The 17,426-nt window shown below is 35.6% G+C and overlaps 1 protein-coding gene across 1 annotated transcript in view; it reads right to left on the reverse strand.

The window, feature by feature from the left end:
• Window positions 1-3,073: 3,073 nt before the first annotated feature.
• The window catches only part of YAF2 (YY1 associated factor 2), a 31,272-nt gene continuing 16,919 nt past the window's right edge, over window positions 3,074-17,426 (reverse strand). The window contains exons 3-4 of the mRNA XM_080340826.1: window positions 11,895-12,047; window positions 3,074-9,283 (exon numbers count right to left, since the gene is read on the reverse strand). Coding sequence (XP_080196952.1) covers window positions 9,046-9,283; window positions 11,895-12,047 — 391 coding nt within the window. The 3' untranslated portion in view covers window positions 3,074-9,045. The remainder of the gene's footprint in view (window positions 9,284-11,894; window positions 12,048-17,426) is intronic.

The raw sequence follows: 17,426 nt of genomic DNA on the forward strand, positions 1-17,426 counted from the left end.
ATCCCCAAATTGTCCACTTACACTTCTTGCACTTTCTCCTAATCCGTACAAAGAACACATTCAGAGAAGGGTTCTGAACAATTTAATAATTTTATTTACCATTTTATTTATAATAACACACCCTAAGCATCACCACTGGAAGTCAAGAATGAATATAGTGCACTCACAATAGTTTTCACCAAAAATACTTGCTTGTCAGATTCTTTACAGGCAAGAAGTATTAATTTATTGCTGGAGAAGGCATTTCAATATGTGTCACTATTCTGGGCTTCAAACACATATAGTTACGCTCATCTGAAACCAACTGTATGTAATGAAACAATGTGAAATAACTGTAGTTTTTAAACAATTCCGTTATCATTGTGTGGCATTTGTTTTGGAAAATATACCTTTGCACTGTGATTCCTACTGTTTCCTTCTTCCCTGTCACTTCCCCACAGCTTTTCTGCCAAGCTTTCAGAATTTTAAATTGTTTAATAATGCTTTACAATTGAGGTCGGGAAGGGGCCAGTTTAGGGCAGTGTCCTAATGGGTTACTATACACTTGGCTAAATGCAATGTATTGTCATATTTATTTAAAGGAGAACTTAACGGGAATTGAACATAGTTTATCAGACAAAATTTGTAGCATCTTATGATGCAAACTATTTTCTGACTGCTACACAGAAAGCTGTTAAGTGTAGGTTGATACACTGGTTACATTTTTCTTAGAGTACCTTTAGAATTTTTATAATAGATTCATATATATTAAAAAAATTAAAACCACACACAATCTTTTGTTCACGGAGATGTTTATTTTTGTCGTCAATATTTGTAGGGAATACGGTTTCACTACAAAAGTGTCTCAGAGAAACTCCATTCAAAGTCTAGACTTAAGAATGAAGGGAAAATAAACTTTCAGCTGTACCGGTCCTGAGCAAAGCTAAAAAAAACCCCAAACCTCTAGAGATAGGAAGCAGCACCAATAAAAACAGAGGGCCTCTTACTGATATCTGCTCATGCTTTCTTTTCTGCTTGAGAATTGGTCAAAACTTACTTACAAACTTACAAAAATTACTTTATTAGAATGTGGACCTAAGATTCACAGTCCCAATCTCTCACCAAATACCACACATTCTTTTACAGTCAGAGTCCAGGGCCTCAGTTTTACTCTCCATTAAGTAATCAGGACTGCTAACAGCAAGACTGTTGCCCTCATGGTGTAACATTTTCTCTTACTTAAATGGGTAAATAAATATTTATTTAATATATTTCTTTTAATAAATATTTATTTCCTATCAGTGTCAAGTTCCTGAAAAGTAACACTGTTCTTAGAAGTATACTACTCATAGCAGTTATAAAACTTCTGATAACATCAGGTCTCAAAATCATTCAAGTGGCTTACATTCTGCCTCCTGTTCTTTCACTGAAAGGATTTCAAGCCATTGGTAACACTCAGTACTTAATAGTTGGTTTATCCAGGACATTCAGATTCAATCTGACAAAGTGAATACTTCTAAGAATCAGAACAGAAAAGGCACTTACTCATTTTGGGGAAGACACCTGGTAGGTAAGATTTTTATTTTCAAAACAACAAGCCCTTTTTCTGACAATAAAATCCTTAAAAACCTACTGTTGGATAAACATAAACTCTATGAATAAAACCAACTTACATACTCCTTCCCGAGAAGGATAATACTGTCTTTGACTGAGAAACTGAGAAGTGTGAAACCATCCAGAAATACTCAGAAGTTTTATATACTTCTGTGATATTCCTGTAGGCTATCACTACCGACTAGAATAATATTACCCTCCAAAGAATGTTTTACCAACTGAAAGCCTCACAAATTTCTGGACTGTTTCTTATTGGGTACTTGTATCAGCAATACAGTATAAGACTCTAGTGTGTTATAACCAGGAGCCTCACCTTGGTTACAACTGATAACCCGTGACTCCATCCAGAGGAGTAAATCTTTCATCAAGCTTCCTTTCAATCAAACCGTTGCCTCAGTGATGCTCTGTGTAAGGCACTTAGTAAATATTAAGAGCATCTGACAGCGCTGTTGGTAGTTTTGATTTGTCTGTGAGGATGCTCTACCAACACTTCAAGATCAACGGGCTAAGGTGTGGAATAATCACTGAAAACAGCTCTATGAAGTACTGGGCACAAAACTCTTCAGAAGCCACACCCATTCTAGCCTGTGTTCTTATTACCCTTTCAACATAAACTTATCCTTTTTCTAGTAGTCCAGGAATCAGACCCTTCAAAATTGGTTAGTGTCTAAATGTACTAGAGGAATTTATTTTCTTCCTGACTAGCTCTTTAATCAAAACTTCCGCCCTTTCAACAAATGACCTGTATCCAAGAGTGAAGTGTTCATGGTATTCACTATGAAATTCACAAAAATCTACATCTATCTTTAGGCCAAAAGTCACTGAACGAACAGGTATCAAGAATTATAAAGCAAACCACACCTCTAAGTGTGGGATGCTGCCTACTTCCAATACAGTACACAGAGAAAGGAATACTAAACACACAAAGAAGCCATTATATAGTGGCTTTTCTAGGTATTATTCTGAAAACACATTTTCTTGGTTCTTTCCCCTACTCCTCCTATGTCTTTTTATTTGACGGAGGGTTTTTGAAGGTGTTTGATGTTTTAGAAACAGAAACTACTCAATATTTCTGTAGAAAAGCTGAGAAAGCACCCAGTATCTGTGCATGTGCCTCAGATCTCTTCCTCCAGCCGGCACTGAGAGCATTTTCTTGCACCTTTCAAAAAGCCTCCAGGTACTGCAAGTTACTTGGCAACATTACACCTCCATCAGCTGGAAAGCATTTTGCTTATTTTCCCATGTTTGGAAGCCTCTCAGAAACAGAATCAGACCGTTTGCTGAAATGCAGATAGAAAGCCCTATAACTGGCATCCCAGAATACCAGCTCCCTCAGCCAGAATGCATGAACAGTGCAGGATTGATATCAGTAAGTTTGCTTGGCAAGAATCTGCTCAGTAAGTCAATTATAAAGAATCAAGGACAATCGTCACAAAATTGATAGATGACCTCTAAGCTCCACATACCATTGTTGGTCTTACAGAAACCAAGATAAAGCTGAAGAACTGGGAGTAGCAGTCAAATTACCCACTTACAAAAGCAGGCATAATAAATTATTTCAAACTCACTGCATCCACTTGTACTATAGATGTTCTTTTTTTAAAAAAAATTAAAAAGACATAAGGAACCAGAATGTATTTAATTCAGAGATGAGAGCACACTCAACAAATACATGTAATCTTAAGAGATTTCCCTTGCTTAGATTAATTCATAGCTGAAGGCTGTTACAGTAATACACGATCAGTCAGATGGCAGATTTTCTTGCTCAGATCTGTGCCGACAGGAACTGGGTTTGGCATTGAAGCATTTTGATTTATTCTGTGCAAAGAAGGATCAGCTTGAAATAGATTATTCATGGATGGTAGTTGCATATTAGATGCATATAAATAGCAAATTAGATCTCTGTATTCTCTAAGTGGGTACTCCGAAAGCAGAACTGGTTTGACCACTCAACTAACAGATGCTGAGGGACTGAACAACTCCATCCTTTCTAGTGACAAAGTACCTGCAACTGCCTTTGATCCAAACTGCATTTCTAGAACATAGTGAGCTTGGGAAGGCTGTAAAGAGCCAAATTTCATTAGCCCTGGATATATATATCTCCTGCTTCTGTATAACTTTGCTTATTCATACAGAGGAGGAAAATTAGGAGCACATGGTTAGCAGATTATCAAAAAATAGATAAATGCTCTCTTCTCCTCAGTTATCTTCTCAGTAACTCCACTGTATATTAGAGCTCCATTGGTCTAAAGCCACATTCCTTAAAATCTTCAGGTTTAAGGGAGCTTGTTCACTTTGCAAGCACTTTGAGTAAGATCAATATTTATACATAGAGATCAGTGTAATTAAAGATTACGCTTTTCCAGGTGGCCTAGATCCTGAAAATGTAGTCCCAAAGAGCTTTGTGCTCAGATATTTCAAAATATGCCATACTTTCCACAAAACAATTAACATTTTGGAACTCTTCTTCAAACCATTGTTACTGGAACAATATTTTTTCTGGTGGCAATTTCATTTTTAAACATATGGGACAAGGAGTGACTAGATAACGTTACCATTTTGTCTGTTACAAACCCCAAATCGTACAGCAATCTCTTGTGATCATTATTACTAATAGTCATTTGAGCTATGGAACATGTTTCTGCCCTTCATCTTCCACGTTTCACTCTTTAAAAATACAGCTATAAATTCCTACACATATTTAAGTTTCTGCTCTTAAAATTCCCTGTGATAGTAGACAAGGCAAGTTCTGTTAGATGAGTTTTATCTGTTTCTCATAATAAAAGGGGCAAGATTAGGATCAAAAACATCTCCTGAGGGATTATGTGTTGTACAGCGGCAGCTTATTTTAATTAATTTTCACTGATAGAGTTAAACAGAAGCTGTAAACAGCTCCAGTGTTTCTAGGACTCTAGGATCTGAAACTAATTTATTTGCTGCATTTTCTTTCACTGTTTGAATGCAGCAGCATAGTTTAGGTGGGGGTGATGGAGGCACCTGGACTCCTAGGCCTTGTTCATACACATATCACAAACTTGTGCCATGTCTTAGGAATGTCACTTACACCTCACTCGCTGTTGGATAATACACTTTACTAGCAAGTGTGCAGCCATCCATTGCTGTTGCACCATTTACTCCATTTGTATCCATCTAGACAGAAATTACAATAATGTCTGTAAATTATTGGTTTGTAATTAAAGTAGAAAAGTACTTCACAAGTTAAACTTCGTAGTTAAATCCCGTTAATTCTCATTAAAACACGGGTTCTTCTGTAGAAGTCAAACTAAGCTCAATATCTGCTGCTTGTTTTAGACAAATCTCAAGTCTCTCTTAACAAGAGGAGAAAGTTTCTCCTCTTAAAACTTTGACAGTACAAAAGAAAACCAACTAAGCTTCCTCATTTTGACTGGTTTTACTGTACAGCTTTTGCTAGTGTGTAAAGTTACACCCTTTCAAATTGACACTGCTCTGATGTAAGTCGGGGCATAATTTCAAGTAAGAAAAACCTCTAAAAGCTCAAACAGTATTTCAAGCACAGCCAAATCTTAACACAGAGATTAAAGTACACTTTTGCAAAATATTGTATTTGACTGGTCCTTTAGCCAAAACCAGCATTAACTTTTTAATCTTACGTATCTTATTCCTGAGTAAGCACAAGACAAATTTACTACAAGTATAGCATTTGCTGTTGCTTTTGGAGAAATTAAATTAACATGCATTTCTATTCCCATATAGTTTCTGATATTAGAAAGGAAGTATACCCAGACTCCCTAGTAGGGACCAGAGTCAAATAAAGGCATGTGACAGAAAAAAAACCCAAGCAGATACAGTTAAAGAACCCCAGATGTACATAAAAGGTACACAATAGACAGTTCCATGCCAAATCCAACCCGTATAACAAAAGTATAATCAATCAGCATAATGTGGGAAACTGTCAGGCTTTTGAGACAGGAGAGAGACAAATTAAAGGATCAAAGATGCAGAGCCACACACTCGTGTCAAGTGTATGCTGGAACACTATGGGGAACTGGTGGAAACAAATTATAAAAAGTATTCTATCTTACACGGCTACCTAAAAAATGTGCTACCCGTAATATTAAACAAAAAGTAAAGTGCACAAATTATAAAATCAAACCATTTTTGAGATTTTACAATCTATGCCCCAAAACATCAAATATCTAGAGAAACATATAATAGGTTAACACTTCAGTCATAGTTTTCATCTCAAGACTTCTAATGTCAGGAATTACAAAACTTATGTTTTTTTGTTTTTTACTACAGCTTCTGTTAGAATCAAGATTTTATATGGCATAATTTATCCTGCTACTAAGAACAACTTTTGTTTCTCTCCCATAGGTAGATTTAAACTCAGGAGAAAAAGAGGATCACAGTCTACAACTGTACATTTGTTCTTTTCCTTATACCACCTGTAATTAGTGGCAAAGTGAGGAAGATAAGAGACTGAATTACATTTTTGTACACAACTGTACATTGTATCAATGAACTATTTATACTTTGTTTTCCCCATTTCTCCCCCCTTTTCCTTTCTGAAACCAGACAATCCATCAGCACATAAAGGAACTAATTTACACGGAACACTATCACACTTGTCTTTGTTGGGTCACCTTTTCATGAACAACCCAGGATGTATGGCTGTTGAAAACTAGTGCATATATAGATTTAACAAATAACAGTTCTGATGCAGAAAGCAGTCACAGAGAAAAATAGCTAATCAAAACACATTACAACATTAAATTTTCACTTTTTATAAATTGAGTAAAGATGCTTTTAAATATATTTACAGTTAGAAAAAGGATTTAGGATTACTACAAGTCAAAATTAGTGAAGTTCATTTAAATTAAAACATTCTGAACAGAGTCAAATGCCATATTCTACTTAGAATTTGTCTACTCTGCTGTCAGTGTTGTCACATCCCTTTAATCACAAACAGGCAAAAAGTATCTTAACTTTAATGCCAAAACAGGCAACATTGCAAGGTAAACACTGGCAACATAACAAGTTCAATTAAAAACACCACAGCTCAGTTTTTAGATCTTAGCTGACTTGTGTTGTATCTGTGGTTAGAAATTGCTTTTCTGTGTCTTATTCCACAATCAACAGTGAGACTTTCTGCATTCTTTTTGATTATAACCATAATTGTACCACATTTTTTGAGATTATTCTCTAGAGGCAGCTGAATCATAACAAAATCCACACCATTCTCCCTTCCAAACCAAATGGCTACTTATTTCTGAAGGTACAAGGAAACCCCTTGTTCGCAGTTTTGGGTGGTTTGTTCACATAGTTCTAAATGAAAATGGGTTTCCCATTTAGTGAACTATTGGTAATAGATTATTATTTGCTTGCAAGGAATTTTGAAATGTGTTAGCACTCATTAAGTTTTAAAATAGAAACACGTTTCATAAAACATCTTGCAATGAGATTTGCTATCCTTTAACTGTTTAATTTAAACAATTTCGGCTCTCTTGTAATCCATTACATCCATATATTCTGCAAATAGTCCCACCTAAAAATAAAATATAAAAAAATAAAGTTGAGAAGTATGTATTTTTCTTTTGGAAACTAGTGTATGTTATTCTGAACACCAGCCCTGCCCAAGAAAACATTTAAGAACCTTGAAATGCATTGTTTTATAGATACTAAGATTTGGCCAGGTAATGGCAATGAACAGACATACTATTTAGTAAGATAAAGCAGAATACATAATAAACAGGTCAGTAGTTATCCATCTGAAACAGCCTATAATTAACATTTGATGTCTAAAAAGTTTAAACAGCAACACCAAGGAATGAGGTATGTATGTTTTTAGATATCACATCAGACTTTCATTTTATGCAACTAACTGTATTTCACAACTAGCATCTTACAAATTAGAACAGTACCATTGTGCCTGTAGAAGTACTGCATTAAAAACAGAAAAATACATTACTACAAGAAACCACCAAACATCACAATTGTCAGGGGCTACAAAAATCCATTGTTTTAGCTGTTAAGAAGACTTATTATATGTTGATAATAATTTGGGGCTGGATTCACTACCAAGAAGGTACATCCAACTTTTACATGGGCTTAAAAATATATGTAATTTGAAGGAAAAAGAAAAGAATTACAGGAGTGTAAGTGGACTATCTCACTAAAAGGAGATAAATGGACTTTTGTACTGAACCTGAATATATAATTTAAAATCTATACATGGATTGTATATTTGTATCAAAACACTTATTGGTTGTAAACACAAATGCAAAATCTGTATTCACAAAAATATTTTATTGGTAATTTTACATAATACCAGATGGGATTGTAAATAGTTCTGCTCTGTATCGGTATATTGCTAAATGTGTAAATGTTGACACTTTATGCCATAAAGTAGGGTACTGAATTTTTTCATATGATTTATGACATAATATATTTTAACAGGCCAAATCAATACTGAATAAATTTATACAGGAAAAAAATAATATTGTTATTTCCTTATTCTTGTACAACATCTGATATTCCTGTAATGAAATGCTAAGTGACTATATGACACTAGATAAATTTGGGGCAAGGAAACAGCACTAGCAGAAATGAGAACTTCACTTGCTATTTTTAAAGCTCTTCCAAACTTTCATATTTCCAAATGTTAGTTTTTGCCAAATGTGTCATCATCTGAGGTTCAATATTTGTTACACAACACAGAATACCAGTGTATAGTGACAATGTAGTATTTTACCTGAATTGTAAGGTTAATCAATCAATGCTTTGAATGTATTTTCTATTTTGCTTGTAAACATTACAATAAGTGTTTTAAGTGTGAAAAAATATTGGTAAAACCATCAACATAATTCAGTAATCTAGTAAAATGTGTCAAACATTGGCAAAAATCCATACAAATGTTTTATTTAATAACATTTTTCCTATTTAACCACACCAAGTACCAGCAGGTGTTTTTAAGAAGATTATTATGAAAATTCTGTTGCAGCAATAGTTGATTAAGTTGATCTTTGACTTGCATACATATAACTATGTTTCACAATTCTCAAATAATACATATTTAGGCAGCTTGAACTATGTTATAAAAATTTAAATTCAGTACATGCCAATAGTAGAGACACCAAGAGTTGTGTTAGAATTCACTAAACTAAAAGTGAAAATGGACTTACCAATAACACTGCATAATGAACATTCAAACCACATTTTCATGGCACCTTTACACATGAAGATTAAAAAGTCGGACTGAAAATGCTTTCTAAGCATTTGTCGATTGCATTTAAATTATTGTTTCTAGCACTGCACTTTTTTTTTTCCTTTTTTTTTTAAACAGCATAAATTATGTTCCAGTAAACATACCAATTATGCATGGCTAATCTGTCATGAAAATGTGGTAACGGGTGACAGAAGTCATGTATTTGCATGTTTTGAAGAGACTAAAGAAACTGGAGAAAATAAACTTTAATGAGATTCCCCATTCAGTGATGACGCTTCTCCTCTGGGTGAAGACGACCTGGACATTCCTCTCTCTGTATTGTCAGAGCTAGAACCACTCTGACTGTGCTGATCTGCAGAAGCAGCGCTGGAAGCAGGTGGTGACTTAGTTTTCTCCTTAAAGTCTGTAATTATGACTGTCAGATCTCCAACGGTAACTTCCAAATGCTGAGCACTACTTCGATCCACATTTTTCAATCTTGGCCTAAATAAAGCAAATATCATATTAAAAGCACACATGCCACCTTATTATCTTGTCTTCTTCCTGCTTTTTAGGAGCTCTGGAGAACATATATGTGTACATGAGACTGCTATGTGCAGCATATAATACTGAAGTAACGTACCAAAAGTATTTATGGTAGAGTGTCTCCTAGTATGTTTTACATTAAAATAGCTGAACATAACACATTACCTTAAGATTATTTAAAAGTTGACCTTGTGAGTAATGTAACTGTGCAGCAATATGGACGTGTTGCACATATGAAGGTTTTTATTTTTGAAAATTAAGTCTTTCTTTACTGTGCCTATAGAAAGTTATAAATTTGAACCAGAGAAGTATCGATCTCTGCAGCAGCCTTAAGCAACAACTGTAAGTAGAGTATGATGTTCAATAATGAAGATGTTGGTATCTGTCTTCTGAATTCACAGCACAGATAGCATTAACTCACAGAAAGTATTACTTAATCTCAAAACTTCACAAGGACTGCTAGTATACTGTTTGAATGGGACTTTGTGTTCACAGGATAACTCTGGCATTCCTGGCATATGCTGTGATTTAAAATACGTACAGAGCTGAGCATTTCACAGTGTTGATAGGGTAAGTCTCCTCATCTATTCTTTCAGTTGTCTGATTTTCACAACAACAGCAACAACAACAAACAAAGAACACTTTGACTTGTATTTTGTCATCATAGTTTTGCTAGTGATGAGTACACTGTACTTTCAAATTACTGTTTTCCTTTGACTACACGAAAACCTGCCACAAGGCAGCTGAATTTACACAGGGGGTTATGAACAGCATAGCTTTATGTATTTAAGTGACTCCACAGCTTTCACCAGCTCAAGTTGCAATAAAATAATGACATCGCATGTGAGCAGGTGTGCTAACGGCAAAGCCCTAACCTTTATCCTGCCACCTGACTTTGTCTGAAGCAGAACTGGTTCCCAGTCACTTCAGCCAAAACACCTCATGCCTTTCTCTGCTAGGACAGAGACAAGCTTTGACATCTTGTTCCCCTGAGGCTGAAGTAGTGTGACTGAAAATCTAAGAGAAAACTGAAAATCTGCTGCTCTGTAACATGGGAATGGAGAGAAAAGTTCAATATTATCACCCTGCGTAAGTGCCGTGCCTGGAACTTATGGATTATATGGAGTGCGCGTGCAGATTTTTATGATCGTTTCTAGCAATAATATACAAGTTTTAAGGCAAAGAGAAAAGGACATCCTTTTCCCAAAGGATACTGAAGAAATCTGCTGAAAATAATCAAGCCTTCTTAATTTGCTGTCCTACCTACTGAATCAATTCTGTGAAAAATTTAACTCTTTGAAGCATTAAAAAAAAAGTAGCCTAGTTATTTCAAATAGCAATTCCTAATGCAGATCTCAATACTGCTGTTTCAGTCCAAGACTTCTATTTTAGTTATTTCTTAAATGTTTTCCCTTTTTCTTTACATCACTTTTGCATTTTTAATATGATTGCAATTCAACCAATTTTAATTTATAATATTTAGTTAGCTTAATTAAAACTCACTATGTTAACTTCAAGTACTTAAGCTGCATGAGGCATGCTAGTAAATTTGAGTATTAAAAAAAAAATCAAAACCCATACAAAACAAAAAAAAAAAGGTAAAAGGAAGGAACATTTCCCTGTTCTTAATCCTAACTAAAACTTTCTTAATGACTGTTCTTTCTTGACTCTCAGTCTCTCCCTATTTCTGATCTTGATGATCCTATTTCAGGGACAGAGAAGCATCTGCTACTTCTCTGCATAACTAATCCTGAAGAATCTTCCTTGGTGTGCTGACCTCAGATGGAGGACCTCAGTTCCTCCCACATTTGAGTAGACTAGTTCTTGTATAGTTCTCAACTTTTTGGCACAGCATTCTTGCCACAATAACTTTATGCTCAGTTTGAGATGATGTAGGGGTTAAACTTGCTGCTTTTGTTCTGCAGTTTGCACCCTCCTTCCACCTGGTCTTCCAGCAAGATTAAGGCTTTTACAACTGCTTGTCCGTACCGTAATATTTCATGTTCTCAGTTCTATGAGCCCAAGGTTTCCTTCAGCATCCCAGATGTAGCCTAGAGATTTCTATCACTAGGTAACATACATGCATTATCCTGTCACATTAATTTATACCCTAGTTCAGCCCTTCAAAGTTTATTCCAGTTCTGCAAGGACAGCAATAACCACATTACTTCCCTACACTTCTGCAGTCTGGTACTGGTTCTCTCTCTCTCAAATTATTTTCCATGAAAACTAGTCACTCCTGTCCCCTCTCTTTTCCAGAGATCAGTATCATCCATTTGCCTACCTACAATTTTGTATGGTGTGAGCAATACATCTGTAACCCTTAACAAAAATACCTAGTCTTTCTCTCTCTATTCAGCTGGTCTCCATCTTCTGGTCAAAATTACAAACTGCAGGTTTTCTTCACATTTAATTGGCATCCTAAACTAATGAAACTTCACACACAAATATTTAGCCTTATTGTTGAAAGAATTTGCCACAGCACAAAGCAGTAAAATCACCAACCATTTTGTTGTTTCCTTTTTTAAATTGTGTTTACCAATACTACAGAAGTTTCTAAAATTTTTACCTGGTTTTCTTATGACTGTTCTTTTTGCTTGTTGTTTCCTTTTCACTTTTTTCCTTTTCTACTTTGTCTTTTTTCTCTTTCTTTGATTGCGTAGGGGACACAAATTGCTGAGGAACCTGTTGTGCAACCAGCTGAGAGACAGGTCGAGGTTTCCTGTGTGCACATATATACAGACATGCATAATGCTTAGACTTCACAACAAGTCTCAAACTCACTACACTTCAGTTATTAACAACCACGATAAGAAGAAATACTGTTAAAACTTATCTTGCTGCTCATACTTAATTAAAATAGCATATCAAATTTAAACCCATAACAGCCTTTTGTTTCACTTGCATTATAAGAAATGAGATTGATTTATTTTTAAGGATTTAGAGACAAGACTTTGCAATATGCCATTGTCATAGCCAGACAGAGACTTACACAGAGCAACCTCCAGATGATGAAGCTTCCAGAGGGAATACTTTACCACCCAGTCCCCCCCTCAAATGATGAAGGCGTCTGTTTTAAGTGTGCTGCAATACTGAAGTATACAATCCATATCGCAAAAAGGAAGAAGCTGACCTTTCAGATAACAGAGCTAAAGCCACTGTTGGCCTTACAGAGTAAAACCGTTTTCAGCTCAAGTTTCAGCTTGAAAACAACGACAAATCCTCTTGTGTGTCATTTTTGTTAAGTTGTTCACTGGAAAATAATATATTGCACGAATTATAGTAGGATATAGCTGTCAGAACATATATATTTTTAAAGCTGGCAACAGAAACTTCCAACCGCATTCCAACAGTATACACGGCACAGGCTTCATTTCCAAGTTTTGATCCAAACTAAGAACCAGGGTGAGAAGAGGAACAGGAATCAAAAGGATTTCAATAGTTTATTATTTTTTACATTTTCTGAAATGGCTTCACTGCATTTTGTATTGGAATACAATGATTCTAACATGAAATGAAACATTTTACTCTTCCCAACGCATGTTTCTTTATTTTGAGATTTTGGAATTAAGAAATTTCAAGTCATGGCATATAAATAGGAAAGTTCTGATTCTATTACGACTTTGAAGATGCAAATTTCTTCTCGAAAAGAATGTTTACCCTCCCAAGCTCTTGGGTTTTGTTAGTTGGGTTGTGGTTTGTTTGTTGTTGTATGGGTTTGGTTTTGCTTTTAATAGAAAAAGCACAAATTATACGCACTGTGATACTCTGAAAATACAAAGCAGTTATTAAAAAGCAACAGAAGCTACGAGCACCTACATATTTATTTATCCCAACCCACAGGATCACACTACAGGCACTTCTTACTTAGGTGAAGTGATGAGTAAAATAACAAAAGCAGAAAATCAAGACAGCTCCCATTAGCAAGTTATATTTTCAGTAATGACTGCAATAGTTCCTGTTACAGAGTGAAAGCCAAGTTACAAGAATCCATAAAGTGTGGGAAAGGCACTTAATATAAACCAGCTGAGATTTCCTGAGTCCTCACAGCAAGTTCTTAATGAGTTAAAATAAAAATAGACTATTAAAAAGGTCAACCCAGTTGAACTTTGGGGTGAAAACTGGACTACCACATATCCACTCATGAACTAAGCCTATGCTAACTCATGGAGAGATGAAGGTCAGCAACGGATCACTTAGTGAAAATTACTCGACTTATATCAACTGGCACATATATGACTAAATGCTTTTCAGGAGAACATTGCAACTAGGACCTTGGAAACCACACATTACATGGTGTCCAAAATAACTAAAATTATCTGATGGACTGCAATTGTTTGCATTATCAGAGTACACAGGACATTTTTTAGAAAACCTGTCTCAGAACTGTTTCGACCTTTCGTCATGGTAGTTCATAACAAAGCAAGAAGAACCCAGGTGTAGTTGATGCACAAGGTTATAATTTCAGGTGAAAAACACTTGTGATATATAAACAAAACTGATAATCTGTCTTGAATTGAAGACTGCTCCAGGAAATAGGGATACAGGAAGTTGATACTTCTAGTGATGGCCAAGTGACAATCTTGTCATTACTGTTAATACATAGTGACCCGAGAGAGTAATCTGACTTGTTACTTATGAAGTAAGACAGCAGTGAACTTCTTGACAGAGAATTAATTATTGCCCAGGGCTGTGGACAACACCATGATCATGGAAACCTGTTAAAAAAGGGGCAGAGAGGGGGAAAAAATAATTTTAGCGAACTATTTTAGGAGTTCTAAATTTGCAACCATTTCAGTTCCTGAGGGCAAATTACATAATTCCTATTAGAGTACAGCCGGGAAATTAAACTTGGAACTAAGTCCTATGTTTAGAACTTCTTTTTCTAGTACCATAAAATAAATGAGACTGACAGAAAAAGATCTTCGCCACAAGGAACAGAGGTCAGTTAAGACCAAAAAACCCACAGGAAAATAATGTTTGGGAAGATGCACTAAAAATGAATCAAGAGGTTCTATGTGGTTTTGCTGTGGCAATGAATTCCACTCAGTTATTTTATTCCTTCCAATTAAATATCCATCGTTCTGTTGACAATTATTTCTATAGCTGTTATATCTTGTTCTAACTTTTATTATCTGCTTTGTTAGTCCCAGATTTATTAAATGAGGTGTTCAATGTTTTCATATTAAATAACTGAGGGGAAAAAAATGCACGTCTCTCAACACACAGTGTCTTTCAAGCATTTTTTTTTCCCCACATACTCAAAAAGGGCTACTGAACTGCAACCAAGCATTTTGCAAGCCATGCAGCCTTCAGCAGGTAACTTTACCACTCATGAAGCTTTAACACGATAGAATTGTTCATGATTTAGCAGTAACTGAATCATGTCATTCAAGCGTGAAGGAATCCATATAGAGAAGAGTTTCTTGCAGAGAAGATAAGAAAAACTATTCCTGTAACAGGAAATTGATTTTGATGATTTGCCAAAATATGACATTTTAAATTACTGGTTTTCAAAACCAGTTAAAGACTCCTTGTAATAGGCTGCTACAGATTAAGTAGGCACAAACAATGTTAACTCTGCCTTTTATTTCATCAATATATTTACAGTAATTTGCTTTTTGAACATATTCAAGAGCACCTGAGCTGACTAGTGTTTAGAAGGAAGCTCTATATATACTTCTGCATATATTTATGATTATAAGCATTTCTGCCTCTACCACTGGGGGTGACTTTACAACTGAACAATCCAGAACTACAGGCAGAAACATTCACAAATACAATACATACTGCTTAGTCAGCCCCTCAAAACTTTGTATTTTTGTCTAATAATTTCACTTCAGTCATTTTAAGCGGAACAATAATCAAGAGAGAAATACACTATTACAAAAGACAAGTGCTATCAATTCTTTCCAGAGGTGAACTTCATGGTTTAGGCCTTAAGCACTGCAGCCGTACCAACAACCTGATTTACTGAGCTTCCAAGAGATCATTAAACATCACAGCTACAAATATTATGCCTCTCCTTCCCTATCACTTAGATTTGCTTCCTTTTCTGTCAGTGTTATCTTTCTTTTAAGTTAACATCAGCCATACTTCTACCTACATTTCTATTCCAGCCTCATCCATTATGGTTTTATTAATTATCTAATTCCAAAGATGCTTTAAAGGTCCTGAATACAAATACTCACACACTTCACAATCTCCTTAAAAAAAAAATAAGACTTTTTTTTTTTTTTAAAAAGCCACAGACAGTAATACAAATTCAAGGATACAGTTTGTGTCTTTCCTACAATTGCCATTAATGTGAAACAACAAGGATGCAATCATTTTAATGCTATTCTTCCTGTCGCAGAATGTGACTACATTTTATCTTACAGGATTTGATCTAGCTGCTGGCTTGGAGGGTATATTTACAGAGGCTGCAGTGACTTGTCTATTTACTTTTGTGTGCAGAAAGTCATTCAACACTAATGCTCTCAAAGGGAGCAAATATTTAGCACTGAAAAGGATGGACTAGTTTTCCTTGTTAGCAGCCTCAAAAAGAAAAATAAACCAATTCTGGTTTTGAGTTACTCTTATTCCCCAGTTTCCTACAAAATTATACACGTCTGGCCCCATCCTAGAAATCGGGAAGAAAGTGCCTGTGAAGTACTATTCCTACAGAAAGATGTTATGTCATAGCTGCCCCATATGGTATTGTTTTATTTTCAGTTCATGGACTCAAGTTTCCCTTCCAGATACTAAGACACTACCTTTTGAATGACAGGAGTCAATGCAACAGGTAAGACGTTCATACTATCAAACAGAACAGGTAACTATTATACACCAGGAATCAGCAGAACAGTTTGAGCTTTCAGGCTGTTCTTACCTCCTATCGTATTTTCATTCCCTGGAAAGATCAGCAGCTGAGCAAAACAAAGCCTGGGATATTTCTTTAAAATTCTTCACTTGCTTTTGTATAGAATCTCTACACTGTGTCGCCTACGTTCCATTATTTCAATCTTGCACACAAATTTTCTCCTTCCCTCCACTGTAAAAGACCATCATTTCTTAAAAAAACAAAACAAAACAAACAAAAACGAAAAACCAAACAAAAAACCCAACAAACACGTTTCAGAGGCTTAAAGAGGTTTTACTCAAAGGCATCCCTAATCCTTAAGAAGTACCATTTATCTAAACTTGTCTTCCCTGCAGGGAGACACTGACCTTTTGTTCAAGACAGCAGACTCATCCCTCAAGAAACAGAGGTTAGAAATATCTGGAACAGAATCTCACTGATTCTGTCTTGCCCTTGGTTACAGAATCCTGTCCTCAAAAAATGAGAAATCCACATTATTCTTTAAATTGAAGCATTCTTCTCTCTCGGGTGATTCAGGAGGACAGAATAAATGCTTCCAAATTAATGGAAGTTCACTATTCTTCTACTTTGCCCCTTGTTGCTTTAAGGCTGTCACTGCACAGGACTCAAGTAACAAGTCCAACATGTTTTTGAACATCAGCTTCATTCACACTTCAGTGATCTGTTCTGTCTCGCCAGCAAGGCACGGCAGAACTCATTATTTGGAAACCAGAATCTAGTCAATCAGTGCCCTCAATTTCACTTTCTGGGTTTTTTTTCAAGAATTATCAAAATCGCTATGGGCAAAAGGCCTTACAAACAGTAACTAATCCATTTATATAAGTCCTCTTTGGTCAAACTTGCAAAGCTGATTGCTACAGAATATGATCAGTACAAAAAAAAAAGAAGGGGAAAAAAACCAAAAAAAGCAGCTTTGGCCTTTACAGACTTTACATAGGGTTGTGGGGTTTTTTTTATGATGGCTCCTTGCGAATGTCTTGGAGTTTACTCCAAAAGCTGCATTATAAACACAGAGTATGCCAACATACTATGGATTAACTCAGAACACTTGACACAGTTCTGACTACAGTAGTAGAAACTCTCAAATCAAAGTCAGGAGTTCTCAAGTAAGCATCTTCAGGCAAAGCATAAGAGAATAAGCTCAGTCAGCTTCTAGGAAAAAAATACCTAGAACTGGTCACTCGGCAGCAGAGAAGGTCAGTCAGCTCCTCAAACCACTGCAAGTTTGCCTGTATTGCA

This window comes from Nesoenas mayeri, assembly GCF_963082525.1.
Source record: "Nesoenas mayeri genome assembly, chromosome: 1".
Classification (NCBI taxonomy): domain Eukaryota; kingdom Metazoa; phylum Chordata; class Aves; order Columbiformes; family Columbidae; genus Nesoenas; species Nesoenas mayeri.